Below are 17816 nucleotides of genomic sequence, written 5' to 3' on the forward strand. Positions count from 1 at the left end.
TTATTTGTGAACCAATTTGACCATTGGTTTGCTCCAAACAGCTTAGTGTTTGGCTTACATTAGGAGGCTACACCTGGAGCTAAATAGTTGGAGTTCCATTATTAATGTAAAAGGAAGGGAAAATGTATTTAGCCATTTATTTCCCTATTGTTCCTCATTTACAGCCCATCAAAATGTATTTCTTAATCCTGACAGCCCTCTGCCCTAACCATGGTTCATAATAGACTTCCAAAGAAAAAAGCTATGAAGTTGGACTGCCACATGTGATGAACAGTCGTTTGTTCCCAGGTCTTAGTACCTTGAGGCTAATCTCCCAGATTCACAATATATCACACAGTGTATAGCTGACATTCCTCAGAGTTGGAAAGAAAAATAACACATTCTGGAAGCCGGCCATGTGCAACGTGGCCTATTTATTAAGACAAAGCTGTATGCACTAATAAAACATTTCGACAATTCCTTTTCTCTGCTCAGGGTGACACAATTTAATAATGCCTGAAGAAGAAAATAATGTTTATGTGATATCTTCTAGTGTCTAACTAAAAGCATTTTGTTAATATCAATGTTGTACAGCTTGTGTATGTGTTTTTTTTTTGTAGTCAATAAAAGGCACCCTACATGGCCAATACCGTGTAGACACCTGACTATCAGACCTCAATTATAAGGCCATTATAACACCTATCCAAATGGGTTCAGGTGCTTCTTAGAAGGGTATATTGCTACAGCAAAAAAATACATTTCATGACTCCTGTTCCTCCTGTCAGTGTGAGATCCCTGGGCACTAGAGGTTAAATAAGGTCAAGTCTCCCCATTCATCACCTACAGTGCTCTGTGATTGGCTAAGGAAAGGTAAACCCTGATGACAGCTCAAGCGTCATCAGGATTTTCCTTTCCCCAGCCAACCACAGAGCACTAGAGGTGAATGAATGGGGAAACTTGTCCCCATTTAGCCTCCAATGCCTAGGGATCCCATGGGACTACTGTGTTCTTGGATAGAGAATCTCTATCCAAGAACACATACTATAGTTATGCTAGGGCTACAAGAGCAATCAGGCGATCGAATAGCTGTCGAATCGAATAGTGAGATATTCGACCAACACTACTCATAACCCCTTTTACCAATACTTACTCACTTTTCCTATTTTACTTACTCACTCCTCCAACCCTTCATTCCCCATTCCAAACCCCCATTCCATGACATCAAATAATCTTTATGGGAAATGGCTGTAAGGACTGTTTTTTTTGTCACAACTTAAATTTTAACTTTTTACAACTTCCATTTTCAAAACTTGAAATAAATAACCAAAAGAACATTAACCATGAATACCAATGCCATTTTAATTCTTTAAAACTTATAAACCTTTGCATGTGAAACTTTTAACCAATACTACTCCTTCCCAGCTGGGAGCCCCCGCACCGCTTACTACACCATACCATCTGGAGAAGCTGCCCCAAAACCTTTGCCCCTGGTCATGTCTGCCCTTTAGCCTCCTTCCTTATTTAGCAGCTCTAGACTGCTCTGACAATTGAGAGCTTTTGACTTCTTTATAAGTTTCACCTTGGTGTGAAAAATTTGAGTAGCCTGCACTCTGACCTCAACCCAACCGTACACCTTTGTGATGAATTAGAATGGCAATTGACGTATAGTCTTCTCTTCTAAAATGAATGTTCAACTTCACAAATGCTTTTTTTGGCTGAATGGGCACGCATTTGCACAGACACACTTCAAGATTTTGTGGACAGTTATCCCAGGATGATCCTAATATGAATGCCCATGACTTTGGAATAGGATGTCCAGCAAGTTCAAATAGGTGTGATGGTCCAAACTTTTCCGCTTTTTCTACCTTTGTATTATTCCTGGCTAACCCAGCACATTACTGCTATACAACTGTTATTAAAAACTTTCATGTCTAGGAAATACCTTTACCTAATACAATTTGCTTTTCATGGACACCTAAAACTGACATCTATATAACTGATTGTCAGAGATATAAAACATAAACATGCTTCAGTACAGTTTGTCACTCTTCATAAAGCAGAATGCATCCATGACTGAACAATATGGGCAGATTATATCAACAGAATTACCACTCCACAATATTGGCACTATGCCACCAATTGAAATGTCAAAACATTACAAAATAACTATATCTGGGCTGCCACGAGAATCAAAGTGACCAGACCATGGCAGTATCCTTACAGAAGGGCTATGCTCTCAATATCTAAAGTAAAGGCTATCACATTTTCGAAGACAGCAGACCAATATTTGACCCGATGATCTCACTGCTTGAAACCAGGGAACCCATAACTAGAGCTCACATAACTCTTAGAACTTGTTCTGATCATGTCTGCTCAATTCAAATAAGGCTCACAAACAATTGTAAAAAATCAGGAGAAAACATCTCCTAACTTGTAAACTTTGTGCTATAAACAGGTAAATCTAAACACTGCTGACTGCTGGGACTGGTGAGTTGCTACAGTCCAAGGGCAATCCATGGCACCACTGTTAATGGTCAAGACATTGAAGGACCAGAAGCTTTGACTTCATAAAGTAGCCTTTTTTTCTAGGACAGATATCTGTGGGCATAGGAAGTCCACCAGAGAAAGCTTACCATCATCCATTGGTGCACTTGGGAAAAGGTGGGTGCTCCTAATGGCAATTGGTTATTGTCACATATTTTCACCTATTCCAGCAATGGCTTCCTCTGCAGCTCCCTGCATTAATTCATATTATATATAAGAGCTGCTAAATAAATTTGGTGCTAAAATACTTCCCTCTTTCAGGCCCTGGGATCACAAGTCTGAACTGGATAGCTGCATAATGTCCATCATTTACCACTGGCTATAGATCCAATGGTGAAGTATCTCCACTCCGGTTCGGCAACCAAATATCATTTCCCAATACGCAGTCAAATGGCGCCATGCTAAGAATAATATTTTAAGGACTGTTCTGAATACTCAAAGTAAAATTTTCCAGCAACTCAAGAAATGTGTCTGCATTCATTGACTCCAGTTACCAAATTTAGTTGTCCAGATTAGCGATGGTCAATCAGCTGACCTCACCAAACAAAGTCCAGTCATATCTTGGCAGTGCAATGCAAGAATGTCGGAATTAGTCATGGTTTGATAACATTTTTAAGAAGAATATAACCTTTGCCTTAACTCCATCAATGGTGATTGTGCAAGTCTACCTCAATGCTACCCACCACAACATATCTCCCCTCCAATTGTGTGAGACTTCGCCCACCTCCTAGATTGTAAGCTCTTCGGGGTAGGGTCCTCTCCTCCTCCTGTGTCACTGTCTGTATCTGTCTGTCAATTGCAACACTTATTTAATGTACAGCGTTGCATAATATGTTGGCGCTATATAAATCCTGTTTATTACTAATAATAATAATAATAATAAAAATGCTAATATTTGCCCCAGCCCCCATAACAGTCAACCTATGGAATTGTATCTATGAACCGCACCCAATAGCAGTCCTGTAGACCCAAGTGCAACTCAAAAGGATAAAATCAACTGCAAAGGGGCTCACAGAGGAGACTGCAAATAAAAATATTCATTTTTTCTGCCAATTAATAGATCATCAAATGGTTTAATTGGCTGCCTGGATCACATTGATGGCTTTAATGAGTAGCAATTGGTAAGCCAGGGCAGGATCTGATACCACAAATGCCCCATATAGAGTGCTGATTCTTTTAGACAATTTCTCTCCTTCCATGATGCAGGCAGAGACAAAGCGTTGTGCTTTTTTTTCTAAATCTAATACATCTCCAGACCTGTTGTCATTTTGCGCTTGCTGTCAGATGCCGACTTGCAAATTTATCTTAATGCAGATCTTAATTAATGCAATTATGCTATCAGTTACTCACACCAAATAAATTATGTGAGCCACTCCATCTTTACCGCTCCGAAAAAGAAATCACATCCAGCAATTCTTTCTATTGAGGAAGCCAGTACTTACTTCTCGGTCTAGCAGCGCTGGAGACACCACCGTGACAATGTCGCCCTTTTCAGGGTCGATGAAGAACATGTTAGGCGACGGCTGGTCGGGTGTTTGCTTGAGGATATTGTAGCGCAGGACGGCATTGTCGGTTGTTGGGTCATCTGCATCAAACGCCAACATGTTCATTACTGTGGTACCTGAGGATGAGAAAAATAAATGTGCAAGCAGGTTAGCGGGGCTGTGAATGTTTTCTATTTTTATTGCAAAGTGTGAATTCACATTAGAAAAAAAGAGAGAAAAAGAAAACTTAAATATTGCAGGTGATGACAGACTTTGCTTGGATATAAAAGTCTATAATTATTTGTGTTCTTCTTAAGAAAACATTCACAAAAATACAGTATTTTCTAAAGAGTATCTAAACCTAAAAGCATATTTGTAAAAAAATGCAGATTACCAGTGCTTACAGGTGGTGGCTGCTTTTATTTCCTTTGAATTTTTACTTGGGGATCCCGGCAGTAACACATTTCCTGCCCTAGTGGAGCAATGCTCAGATGTATTTATGAAGGAGCAACCCTGCCCCCCTAGAACAGGAGGGGTGTTATGGCAAACCTTTAATACAAATGGAACGTTCACCTTCCTGCCAAACCCCTCACTTGCCAAGCAAATAAGCTGTAAATTGAATTTTGGAAAAAGTTTCACCAAAAAGTTAAGCTACGTACACATGTCAGATTTTTATCTGACCAATTATCAGGCGAAAATCTGCCGTGTGTACAGTCGGTGTCGTCCATCGTCCGGACGACCGACCTGCCGGATCCACGGACGATGGACGACAGCCGATCCTAATGAAAGGGAAGGGGAGAGCGCGCAGCAGGGTGCCGCTCCGTCGCTCCCCCCCTCCCCTCTCCATAGAGCATGAACGGTGCTGTATGTACAGCATCGTTCATGCATCGTGCACTCCCTTGTCGTTGGAAAGGATCGTGAAAGATCCTTTCCAACGACAAAAATTGGAAGTGTGTACGCAGCTTTAAACACAAATTACTGACTTTTGTGTGTAGTGGGTGACCTCAACATTTGTCACTTAGGCACTCAAAATCTCAAGAGAATGAACTCTTGCAATGGTTTGGGGTATCTCCTGTGATTTTGAGTGTCACGTTAACCAATGATGCAGCAAAAAGCCATCTAATGCCACCTAGGCTTTTTGAAATCCGGAATCAAGGTGAGTACCTATTCACACACCAAACAGTTCTAAAGTCAGGGTTGGATGGACTCAGAGAAATAGAAAAGAACATTGACCAGCTTCAATATTATACCCAATAATACCATTTTTTTGTGCCACACAGGGTGTTATAAGACAACCATCTGGTTCTCTGGTGGGCTCCTGTTGCCTCACAAAAATTGTGCCATAAAAGCTACTGGTGCCGGTGGGCCTTCCTTCCCACTCCCTCAGATGGGCTCAAGTTCCCAATCCAACTTTAGTTGTAATTTCCCTTTACCAGATCTTAATCATATTTCACACATTTCCATCTAACTAGGACACAGAATTCTGAGAAAATAAGAAAAAGATCTAAAAGAACAAAAATCTGCAGTGCCAACATGCCTCAGAAAGTCACGTCAGATCACGGCGGCCATATTTACATCTAACACTGGCGCCCAGTGTGCTCTTTCCTGCAGGATAATAGAGTTTTATTAAGGTTATTTGACCATGAAGAGGCATCTTAATTATAAGTTTATTTTCAGAGTGATTACAGGCCCGGCTCACAGTGTGTGCAGTATACACAGATAGGACGCATTTATTTAACGGAAGAAGACGGAGTAGGTAAAGGGAATGAGAGGATGTATGAAAGGGAATGGAAATGTCTAGTAGTTCAAGTTAGGTGTGGTGGTGGTGAAGGAACAGGTTCTGCCCAACCTTCAGTTGCACTTTACAATGTTGCACATGTAAGGATACTTCAAACCCATTTTGTTCAAAAAGAGCCCCAAGAAAAAACCGTCTTACAAAGCCACTTACCATTGTGCAAATGATATGGAGAGCAAAAAATCATATAACAAAACTTTCTATTAAAGATCCACCATTGTAGAAAACTCTAGCCACTCTAGCCATCTGCTAATCTAACTAGTACACAGAATTCTGAGAAAATAAGAAAAAGATCTAAAAGAACAAAAATCTGCAGTGCCAACATGTTGGCAGGATGTCTCAGAAAGTCACGTCAGATCACGGCTGCCAGATTTACATCTAACACTGGCGCCCAGTGTGCTCTTTCCTGCAGGATAATAGAGTTTTATTAAGGTTATTTGACCATGAAGAGGCATCTTAATTATAAGTTTATTTTCAGAGTGATTACAGGCCCGGCTCACAGTGTGTGCAGTATACACAGATAGGACGCATTTATTTAACAAGCCTGATTAATATGCAAGTGTACATTTGCACAGAGCATTGCATTAACCTCATGTAGGGCTTTGAATAAGGCTCCCGTTGTTCCCTGCTTCCACTCATTCCGTCTTTCATTACAAATGGAAGAATCTGCTGTGCCGATGACCCCCTTTGATCTCGGGGTAATTACTGCTGCACTCTGGAGTCATTGTAACATAAAGATGACCGGACGGCAAGAGGTGAAACTGATAAGCACCTCAATGATGTACCATTATCTTTGGAGGAGGCCTATAAGAAAGAAGAGAATTGCTCTGACAGCCAAAAATCTGATGCTGGTAGGTTTTGGAGCTAGAACTTTTGTGCATAGCACTTTACCGGCCTCCATTGATATGGGCCTGTACCTCTGCTGGTACATGTATCATATAACTACAGTAAACCTTTTGTCCATCCTCTTTATTATTGCAATGTTAGTATCACAGGCATCTCAACAAAATGTAGGGCTTAAGGCACAATGGAAAAGAAAGGCTAAAAATAGAAAAAACTATAGAAGTTCCATAAATGGCACCTAAGGGCATCTAACATAATAATACAAGTCCACCAATTAAATAAAACCAAGCATGCATTCCACTGTCAAATTCTTCTGGTTATTGGGTGTCATTTTGTCGGACGTCCTTGGTCGCCATACACTGATAGGCAATATCTTCTCTCTAAAGAGCAGTTGTGAGAAAATCCCAATAACAACATTTCCCTATGGGTGCATATGGACTTAGAATAAGGTCCTATTTGCATACCAGTGCCGGGTATTCCTTGCCAACATTCTGCAACACGTTCGTGACTTTCAGTCTCACCTCTGATGTTTGTATTACTGCAGTGACATGATCAGCCATGCTCTGCAATTCACACCTCCCCTGCTTGATGATATTGCTACCAGTGTAAGAATATTGATTCTTCGTCTCCCGAGAACCTAAACCCTTTTTGTCATTCAGTCCGGAAGAGTTGGAGTGCAGTTGGTGCAGAGAAATGGAAAAACAGAGATGAAAGTGAACTGAAAATGAAACGGACGGCATACAAAGGATGTTTAGAATTTGGATCAAAGAAAACACCAGGCCCTTGCTCATGGCAACCACATTGGCATCAACTTTAATCTTTCAAGCCACTAAAGAAAATAATAGATAAATGTACTTGAATATTGAAAGTAATTGTGATTAGGCTGAGTGTGTCACATGTGAAATGTTTGTATTGTGTTTCTGATGCATTTAGGTCACATAAAGAATAATTATTCTCAGTTCCGTACACAGGTACAGAAACACCCTAAAGCCTATCTCCAGATCTACCTTCCCTATATACAATATTCAATTCATCTTTAACCTAGAACACAGCTAAGAAGAATAGTGACTACAATATAACACTATATACCTACCCCCTGGCCCAAATGTTAAAACCAGAACTATAAAAAACATTCAATACATTCTCAATAGAAATTTTGTATCCCCTCCCTGTTTTAGGCAAAGTTTCCAGGTGGGGAAACATATGAGAGGCAGCTTCACTACACTGGTTGACAAACCCTGCAATGACCTAACCCTTTTGTTGAATTCTGATCTTGAAAATCTGCATTTGCAGAAATAAAAGTGTTTATCAAAAACAAAAACCTTTTTCTTTAGTACGGGATAGAGTGTTAAAGAATCAGAAGTTTGGGAAATTTCAAAAACCCTTTATTTACAAGGAAAAGAATAATTGGTAAAAGTTGGGTCCATTAAGGTCTTATCCCTTTACATCTAGTCATTCTTTTAACTTATTGCATGACAAACCAAAAGATGATGGCAAATTATCAAAAAGTGATAAAGTAAAGTAAAAATATTTTTAGACTTCTATTTTATATAAATGTTCTTTGGAAAGTAGAGACAGCAGTGTGCATCCCTTCATGGGCCTTCATCCTGTTGACCTCCAAAGGCAGCTGTAGATATCCAACCAGGGGTCATCATCCTGCTAACCAACACAAACAGTGGAATGCTTCTTTCCAAGGGCCATCATCTAGCTGATCTCCACAGGCAGCAGTACACATCCCCCCAGGGGTTATAATCTCACTGGCCTCCAGAGGTAGAAGTACTCATTCCTCCAAGGGCAATTATCTCACTGACCTCCAAAGACAGCAGTACACATCCCTCCAGGGGTTATAATTTCACTGACCTCCAGAAGCAGAAGTACACATCCCTCCAAGGGCAATTATCTCACTGACCTCAAGAGGCAGCAGTACACATTCTTCCAAGGGCAATAATCTCACTTACCTCCAGAGACAGCTGTACACATCCTACCGGGAGGCCATTATCCTGCAGACCACCAGAGACAGCTGTATGCATCCTTCTAGGGCATAGTTATCAGGCTAATCCCCAGAGGCAGCAGTCCAAATTCCTTCCAGGGGTCATCATCCCAATGACCTCAAGAGGCACCAGGACATATTCCTGCAAGGGACATTATCCCGCTGACCTCCGGGGGGCAGTATATAACCCTCCAAGGACCATCATTTCACTGACCTCCAGAGGCAGCAGTACACATTATACCAGGGGACCATCATTCTACAGAGCACCAGAGACATTAGTATGCTTCCTTCCAGGGGCCATCATCTGGCTGACCTCTAGAGGCAGCAGTACGCTCCCCTACAAGGGCCATCATCTCACTGACCTCCAGGGGCAGCAGTACACATTGTACCAGGGGGCCATCATTCTACAGACCACCAGAGACAGTATTATGCTTCCTTCCAGGGGCCATCATCTGGCTGACCTCTAGAGGCAGCAGTGGGCTCCCCTCCAAGGACCATCATCTCACTGACCTCCAGAGGCAGCAATACACATTATACCAGGGGACCATCATTCTACAGACCACCAGAGACAGTATTATGCTTCCTTCCAGGGGCCATCATCTGGCTGACCTCTAGAGGCAGCAGTGGGCTCCCCTACAAGGGCCATCATCTCACTCACCTCCAGCGGCAGCAGTACACAAGCCTCTGGAGACCACAATCCCATTGACCTTCTGAGGGGAATGTGCTCCTACCAACAAATAGGAACGTTCTACCCTGCCGAACATTGATCTACCAGAGCACTGATTAAAAAGAGGCAGTCAAGAAAAACATTGCCATCATCTTTCTGTTCCCAAGTTCTGTGCAACTGCCGCATCCATTTAAAGGTGAGAGTGTTTCGTACTAATAATTCCAATCTCTAGCAGGCAACAGATGTCCTCTTTATAAAGACATCTGCTGCATTAAAAAGTCAGCATGTTTTGAGCCGTAGACGAGGGATAAATAAGCGATAGATAATATTTTCTTTTCGGTGCAGTGCGCTGTATTTACTGGAAAAGTAAAAACAGGAATACTTGCTCTTTCAAGGAACGTTAGGAAAAGGAACAGATTTCAATTACTAACACCCGACAGATGTATATGTCGCTCGTTTATGATATACCAGCTAATTATGCCTAATTTAAAGTTGTTGGTGCTCTTTTTTCTATCAAGGATGCTAAATAATATGGGTAGGGCCCTGTCTTATATCTTACTCTACACATTTGGCATCTGCGTTCCATAAAGGGACCAGGTGTGACAGTTATTCTGTTTACCTGTCCCACTTACATTAACCTTCTCCATGGTTCTCCACCAGTTATTGCATTAGAGCCACCAAATACTTTAAACTTCTGGATAAAGAAGTTTGGGATCCTCTACAACGATGCCAGGCATGGATATAGAAACCAAGTCCAAACAGGGCCACTTAGGATTTAGAACAACTTCATTAACCACGTGTATGGTCCAACACCGGCTCCACAAAGCTTTACCAAAGAAGAATGTGAATATAAGCAGGTTAGAGGTTGACACTTAAACTCTGGCACTGTGCTGAAGAGCACAGTCTGTTTACTATAGAAAAAGTTGAGCCATACTTTTGTTTGGAACAAACTCTTTCCAGCTCACTTCCATAAATTCCCATTTACATCAACCTTCTCCAAAGTTCTCCACCAGTTATTCCATTGGTAACCACCAAGTACCTTAAACTTCTGGATAAAGAAGTTTGGGATCCTCTACAACGATGCCAGGCATGGATATAGAAACCAAGTCCAAACAGGGTCACTTAGGATTTAGAACAACTTCATTATTTTTGTGTATGCTCCAACACCAGCTCCACAAAGCTTTACCAAAGAAGAATATGAATATAAGCAGGTTAGAGGTTGGCACTTAAACTCTGGCATTGTGCCGAAGAGCAGAGTCTGTTTACTATAGTAAAAGTGGAGCCATACTTTTGTTTGGAACATACTCTTTCCAGACCACTTCCATAAATTGCAAGAATTTCAGCAACCCTATTGCAGATCCATACCTGCTATAGTTTCATGGAACACATCCATTGTGATCACTTATTTCTTCCTGGTTGTTAAGTAGAAAGGTCTGCTTGATTTAGTTACATGATCACTCTCAGTTTTATATTAAAAGAAAAGACTGCAATCAGCCAATAACATGAGCAGGAAATTAGAATTTGGTAGACAGTTTAAAATAATAGCTGGCTGCAGATGGAAATTAAATTTCATTATTATTAATTAGATTACAAAAAATAATTATGAAAAGCCTAATATAGCAATTATACATGCTGCATCTTTTTTTCTATTATGTTCTACAGTTGTTGTCAGAGGTCATGAGAGTGATACATTGCATAGACCGAACACCTTTTATAGTTATTATGGCTTTATTTGTGAGATAATTGTTTCTGCACAAATAAAACTCAAATAACTTCTAAATCACAGCACCACTTTGTAGCCCAGTAGACCTCTCCTGTCCAGGAGACTTTCTTTAAATAAGGTTTCTTTCCTTTATAATGAGTTAAAAGAGGAATCATATGGGAGTGATATATAAAAAAAAACTCAGTGGGATGTTTTTCGTTTAACAAAATAGAATGTAAGCCAGTGTTATGTTTTGCCCTCATTTGGATGAGTTCCCCACATTTCCTTTACCATGTGGCACCGGCCACCAGAACAACAGGTAGGCAGAAATATAGGCTTCCAGACTTTAGTAAACTTTTGCACAGAAATAGGGGGTTTATAGCTTTAAACATGGAAAAAGAACAATAAAATTGGTTTATTACAGGTTTTTCGGCTGAAGATTGTTACACAGGCACTTTCCTTAGCTGGTAGATTTGGTTCTAAATGTATCCAATCAGCAGATGCCTGTTCTCCATATTTATCTCTATTCTCAAAACAGTGTTTATTCAGGGTTCCCCCATACATTGCTAGGGGTTCCTCGAAAGGTGGCTGGCTTACCTCCCATTTGATGATGACTGAAAAGTTCTGTGGCCAAGACGATTTGGGAGAGCCATTTGAATGACTCTAATGATGTTTTTAGTTGCCGAGCAAGGTGGTATTGTAGCCAGCACTGTAAGGGCTTATTCATTCCACTGACCACAAATTTTAGATGACTTTTTTCCAATACAATTGGTCAACTACTGTTACTCCATTGGAGCCACAAAGGACCTAGAGCTTCTGGATAAAGAAACTTGTGATCTTCTACAATAATGCAAGGCATGGATTTAGAAATCAGTCCCAAATAAGGGTAATTTAGGACAACCATGGGATAGGAAAATTTGGGATAAAGTTTTCTTTATCCATTTCTGCAACAGCAGTTAAAATTGACCAAGTTCTAACCTTTCCATATTATATCCAAAGAAAAAACTAAAGTTCTTCTTTAGTAACATTATTTTGGACCAGAAAAAAGTATATTGAAGTTTTTCCCCCATTAGGAATAATTTTTTGTAGTGCAAATATTTCTACATTCCTGGTTTTAGCTAGCTTAGAAACCTTCAAGATAAAGGTTGCAGATTGATCAAAGTGTGCAACAGCTTAATGCTCTGTCTTTCATGTTAAGGGAAATTAAGGAGCGCTAAAGCTTAAATATAGGTCAATATCTTATTTTCCATGCTCCTTAACGATGGAAGTAAAACATCCACTGGAAAAAAATATAGGTGCTTTGTTTGATCTATTTGCATATTATGCTGTCAGATCTACTTTATTATTATAACACCTTGTCCACAGGAAAAGCATAAATTATAAAGCGTGTACAATAAAGTCTAAAATCTGACACTTATTTTTGGGATTATTCAAATAATAAACATAGCAAAGCAGAAAACTTTAACACCCATGAGACACCAATCTTTTTTTCCAATATGCTATTTGCCTACAACAGTCAACTTACACAATGGAAAACCAGTATCTGCTTCCAGAATCCTCACTGTCTATCAAGACGAAAAGACTTATTTCAGACATGGCAGAAGTTAATTATGCAGCAGCTGTCAACCAAAATACACTTTAAATAAAGAATTTAGACAAGCTCTTTCCAATATACGAACTGCTCTCCAACACTGGAGAAGATAGACTGTCATGGGAGAACCTGGGTGATCCAGCAAATCTGTAATGGATTCTTAAAAATCATTTGCTATTAATTGGAAGATTAACAAAACCTGGACCAGATTCATCTCGGAATTGCTAGATCATTCTCTCCAGGAGAGCTTTAATAAATCCAGCTAATAGTATCGTCCAAATATTTGTCTTGTTCTAATATGGTAGCTTTCATCCAGTATGAAAATCCTAGTGAAAACATTTCTCCCCATAATGGTTCCCATGAAGTCTTCCAACATGTCCAACACAGTCTTCCCAGCCAGTCTTTTACCAACAGTTCCAACACACTGTTTTAACCAAACTTTGTTCCTAGTACTGTAGGCATCAACTAAGTTTCAACGCCAACAGGATTGCAACAAAATACATAGTTCACTATGATGATAAAATAAATGTCAGGAAAAATTCACATTTTCTGGGATGGCCAAAAGAACTTTGAGCCTCCTAGAATATTCTTGGAAGATGAAGGCTCTGGGCATACATGACTCTCATCAGGGCTTACATATAGTTGGGTCCTGTTCGGTGGCCAGTATTTGAGGGAAGTCCCTGGGACAGCTTTTCCAGGAGCCAGCAGCTAGTTAGGATTTGGTGAAAGATGATGAACAATGGTCAGGACAAGTGGTACATCATGGTAACTTATCAAGTGTAGTGATCAAATATAGTTAGAGGTTATTTGTCAGAGTTACCATAGGCTGATGTAAAGTCTAGAGAAATAAGAATCATACCCAGGAAACATAGGTGAAATCAAGGCCAGTAGACATCAGTCAGTTAGGGCTGGTGGACCTCAAATGAAGCCATCAATTAGGGGAAACCCAAAGCATGGACAGAATCATAATTATTAGCTAGCCATTGCTATGAAAAAAGGGAAAAATAAGAAGACATGGACCTTCCTTAAAAAGAACCCGACCAGTCAAGAATGGCACCAACACCTACTGCCAGGAAGGTGAGGATCTGCTGAAAGAGCATCGGAGGTTTCCAAAAAGGCTGTAATCAGTATTGTAGTTCCCAAAAAGACTATTGATAAAGTAGTTATTGATAACCAAGGTCAACATTGTTTCTGGAAGCTTGCAGACCATTGGCTTTCAGTACAGGTCTATATGAATGATCCCATTCAGCAACAATCATTCTATATGACATTATGACACCTATCTCCAAAATAGATGCTGTTTTATTTTTTTCATCTTCATAACTGGCTTTAATATATAGCTGTAAAACCATCCTTCAAATACTTATGTCCAGGCTAGTTCTGATGGTACTTTTTGGATAAAAAAAAAAAGAATTGAATAAAGTATGAAGTGTCCTGGAAGGAAAATTATAATCTTTTTGTTCTCTGTTCCCTGCAAATCACAATATTTGATTTAAATGAAGCCATTGATTCAGAACTGCGTATATTAGGCTGTAATTAGGCACTTATGTTTCATACAGCTGAGATTGTATTAAGATATTAATGACAGATTGTGTAAGTATGCTCTGCAGTTTTCTTCAATCCATTTTGCATGTAAATTTTAGCCAGCTGTAAAGAGTGCCAACCTTGCCTGGCCTAGAACTCTTATTACTTGTTGCATCTTTGCCAGTTTTAAAACAAAGCCTTCATTATGTGGTGTGTATAGGTCCCACTTCAATGTTTAAGATTTTAGACGTAAATGTTTTAGGATAATTTGTAAGGTGATTATTATGAAAAGGAAATTTCCAAAAGGGTTCCTTTATGTTGACATTGATGGCCCAGCAAGAAGATTTTTCTGCAAATTCTATTCCCACAAACACAATAGGAAGTGGAACTCTAAAAATGCAAAAAATTAATAAATAAAAAAAGCAAGAAAAAAAACTTTGTATTTATCGATCCAGGAAGTGGTCATACCAAATTACCCCTGGCAGCAGAAGCAAGCACAGCCTATAAACCTCTCACCCTACTGTCCCAATAGTCCTTTATATGTATAAATCATGAGTAATTATCCATTGTCAAGCTTGATATCATTTGACCATCTTCTGATTGTTGCCTGGACCAACTGTTGACTGACTGCTTGATCAAAAGTTTTCTGGCCATCCTGTTCATGATATCTGGTTTGCCCCCCTCCCCCCCCCCCCCATTTCTGACCTTTGGGATTACCTGCGTGCTTTAGAAGTAAATTTTGGATTCTCCACTCACCTACTCATTGTTCACTGCTCCATTCTATCAAAGCCAACAACCATCTATTTAAAGTTACAGAACAAAAGGGACTGAAGTTCTCCATTTGGAAGCAATTAAATCTCTTGAAAGGTCCAATATACCACCTGCTTAGTCAGAACAAAAGCTGATTGCAGCACTTAACTCTAAGGGGCAAACCATACCTCTGCAGAGATACCAATGCTTCCACATTGAGGGCTCTTCTCTTCAAAATACTGGTGGGGTGAGCTTTTCTACTTTCAACTTAGCTGAAGGTTCAATGGGGTAATATTTCCTTTTTTTTCAAGAGGAGCTTTAAAGAGGAACTTCAAAATTTCGAGCAGGCAGGTTTTTGATTACAGAAGGAACAGGCTATGCCTCTTCTACAAAAGCTTCCAGTTTACAGTCATATCTATAACTCTGCCTAACTGGTTGCTTGTATGCTCGGGGGAAGTACAACATTTTTGGTCTGGCCAATCAAGTGGCCGTAGATCCTGAACTTGAAAAAGGACCTTTACAAAACAAAATACTCAAACCCAATACAAGCACTGAATGTTAAAAACATTCAGTTTAAGATATGGATATAAGAATATGGGCAAAAAAGAGCAATGTTTTTAATTTGCAAGAAAATTGTAAAAAATGAGTGCTAGAAAAAGCTTTCTAAGAGTAAAATGTACACCATTATTATTTTTTATTAGTTATTTTTTATACTCATAGGTTTTATAGTTGTATTTTTTTAGCAATCTTCTTCACAAAAAAACTTTGATTTTGTGCTCCTTTTGGGCTTTATTACCTGTGCTTTGCATACTTCCAGCCCTAAAGTGAAGGAATTTTATTTTACCCTAAAATGCTTGGATTTTTTGTGAATAAATAACATACAGAATTGTATTTTTATTTTCCTACTTTATATTCCTATTGATCGAAAGACCACCAGAGTGGGTATATGGAGCTGCATTTCTACTGCCGTTTGATATTTTTTTCTTTGTAACAAAAATCTGCATATCCAGCACTCCTCTCTATTCAGATTCCCAGTACATGTCATTGTTTCCACTATTTTTTGTCTTTACTACACTGGCAATATTCATTTTTCTGTAAACAAAAACACATCCAATTCTTGTGCCCATTAGTTTAATCCAAAGAGCAAAAAATGTAAATCCATTTGTGAATTTTCAAAGATGTAATCAGAGACAAGCTCGACAGCAGGACTCAGCCGCAAATGATATCATAATTACAACAAATAAAGGAACGAAAACAAGCAATAAGCAAATCAATGTCCCAGCCAGTGAATAAACTCCAAGTTGTACTCCAACATCAGCGCTTGTCATTTCATGCAAAATTCAAGGTTTTCCTTTTAACATCAACAAAAAAAAGCTCAAGAAACTATTAAAAATGTGAATGTTGTTGACAGAATAATATATTAAGTCTGAGTAAATAGCTACTGTTGCAAAAAATGTCATCAGCTGAAAAACCATTTTAATCTTTATGTTACTGAAATACAAATGTAAGCTTCCCTAGAAGTTTTTAGCTATTTTTCCATAACACACTCAGATCCCTCTAAAACCTCAAACCGAGAGCATTTAAATCCCACCCCAGAGGAGTCAAAACCACACCCACTATTACTTACTCACAACAGCATGCCTATCTTTAATATATCCTTTCCAACTGAATGCAATTAAGGCAATACATCTACTGCCTACCAGAAAATTAAAATATTAAAATACATGACTTGTTTTTGTATATTATTCAAGTCAAAATTGCTTTAGTCTTGCTTTTTGGCCCCATTTTTTTACTCATTTTTATTTGATCCTTAAATCACATGCCTGCAATCTTTTTCTTCACTAGTATAGAATGGGGTGTCTCACTCTTTTTAAATTTGAACACTTGAGAGTCATTGAACATATTATTTAAGCAATGTGGAAAATGCAGAACAATCACACAGATGACCTTAATTCCAGTTTGCTGTATCACCCAGGTTCCCCTTGATAATCTTTTTTTGGGCCTGAAGGTAGACTATCATGGAAAAACCAAGATGATCCAGCAAACATGAATTTGATCTGTTCCAGGACGAAAACCATTTGTGAAGAAATACAAAGTGGTTTTTAAGAAATCCATTCCAGGTTTGCTGCATGACCCAGATTCTCCTTTTAAAGTCTATATTGTTTAGTCTTGGAGAGCTTTAATAAATCAGACCCTTGTGTTATATAGGTCATCAATGCTAATGTCACACTGAGGCTGATATACTAAAAGAATTTAGTCTGTTCACTTAAAAAGTGAACAGACAGAAAAAAAAATTGCTTACCTTAGTGAATGTGTGGAAATTTTCACTTTGCAAAGATTACCCAATCATGTGGAAGTCAATAAAAAACAAATATTTTTTTTTTTTGCATTTGTCGGAATGATTGAAGTCAGTAGAGATTTACCTCATTCACTAAGCCAATTATCCCTTGCAATTGAATAATTCACTATGCTAAGTGAACAGCCTATATTGCTTTAGTGAATCAATTGCATTGCATTGGATATGTCATTTGTTTTCCTAGAGTTCCATACTAAAACTGGAGTTTTCCTTTAAGACTCTTGCACTCGGTCTAATTAAAACCGTTTTCACTCCAGGACACGGTGCAAAGAGGCCGCTACGATTAGGATATAAGACGCCAAGTGTATCGACTGTATTTTAATAACACTGTTCCTATTTTCCGATCTATGCATGATGTTGGAGGAATTGATTTTGTTCTGTTGCACATAATACGCTGGACGAGGCTTGCAGCTGCAACGTCTAACTTTTAGATTTAATTTGGTTCTTTTGTTTTTTTCTTGTTTGGTATTTAAAATACAATTCAGCAGTGAAAGCGCAGACACATTAGAAACAATGCAAACTGTCATTATGTTTACAGAAAGAAAAAGAGAATAGAAACAAAAAAATATGGAATGAAAGGAAACTGAGAAA

At 39.0% G+C, this 17816-nt stretch overlaps 1 protein-coding gene across 1 annotated transcript in view; it reads right to left on the reverse strand.

Annotated features, from left to right (window-relative positions):
- The window catches only part of CDH13 (cadherin 13), a 433078-nt gene that overhangs the window by 128166 nt on the left and 287096 nt on the right, over positions 1-17816 (reverse strand). The window contains exon 7 of the mRNA XM_072422511.1: positions 3966-4144. Coding sequence (XP_072278612.1) covers positions 3966-4144 — 179 coding nt within the window. The remainder of the gene's footprint in view (positions 1-3965; positions 4145-17816) is intronic.

This window comes from Pyxicephalus adspersus, chromosome 9 (genome assembly GCF_032062135.1).
Source record: "Pyxicephalus adspersus chromosome 9, UCB_Pads_2.0, whole genome shotgun sequence".
Taxonomy (NCBI): domain Eukaryota; kingdom Metazoa; phylum Chordata; class Amphibia; order Anura; family Pyxicephalidae; genus Pyxicephalus; species Pyxicephalus adspersus.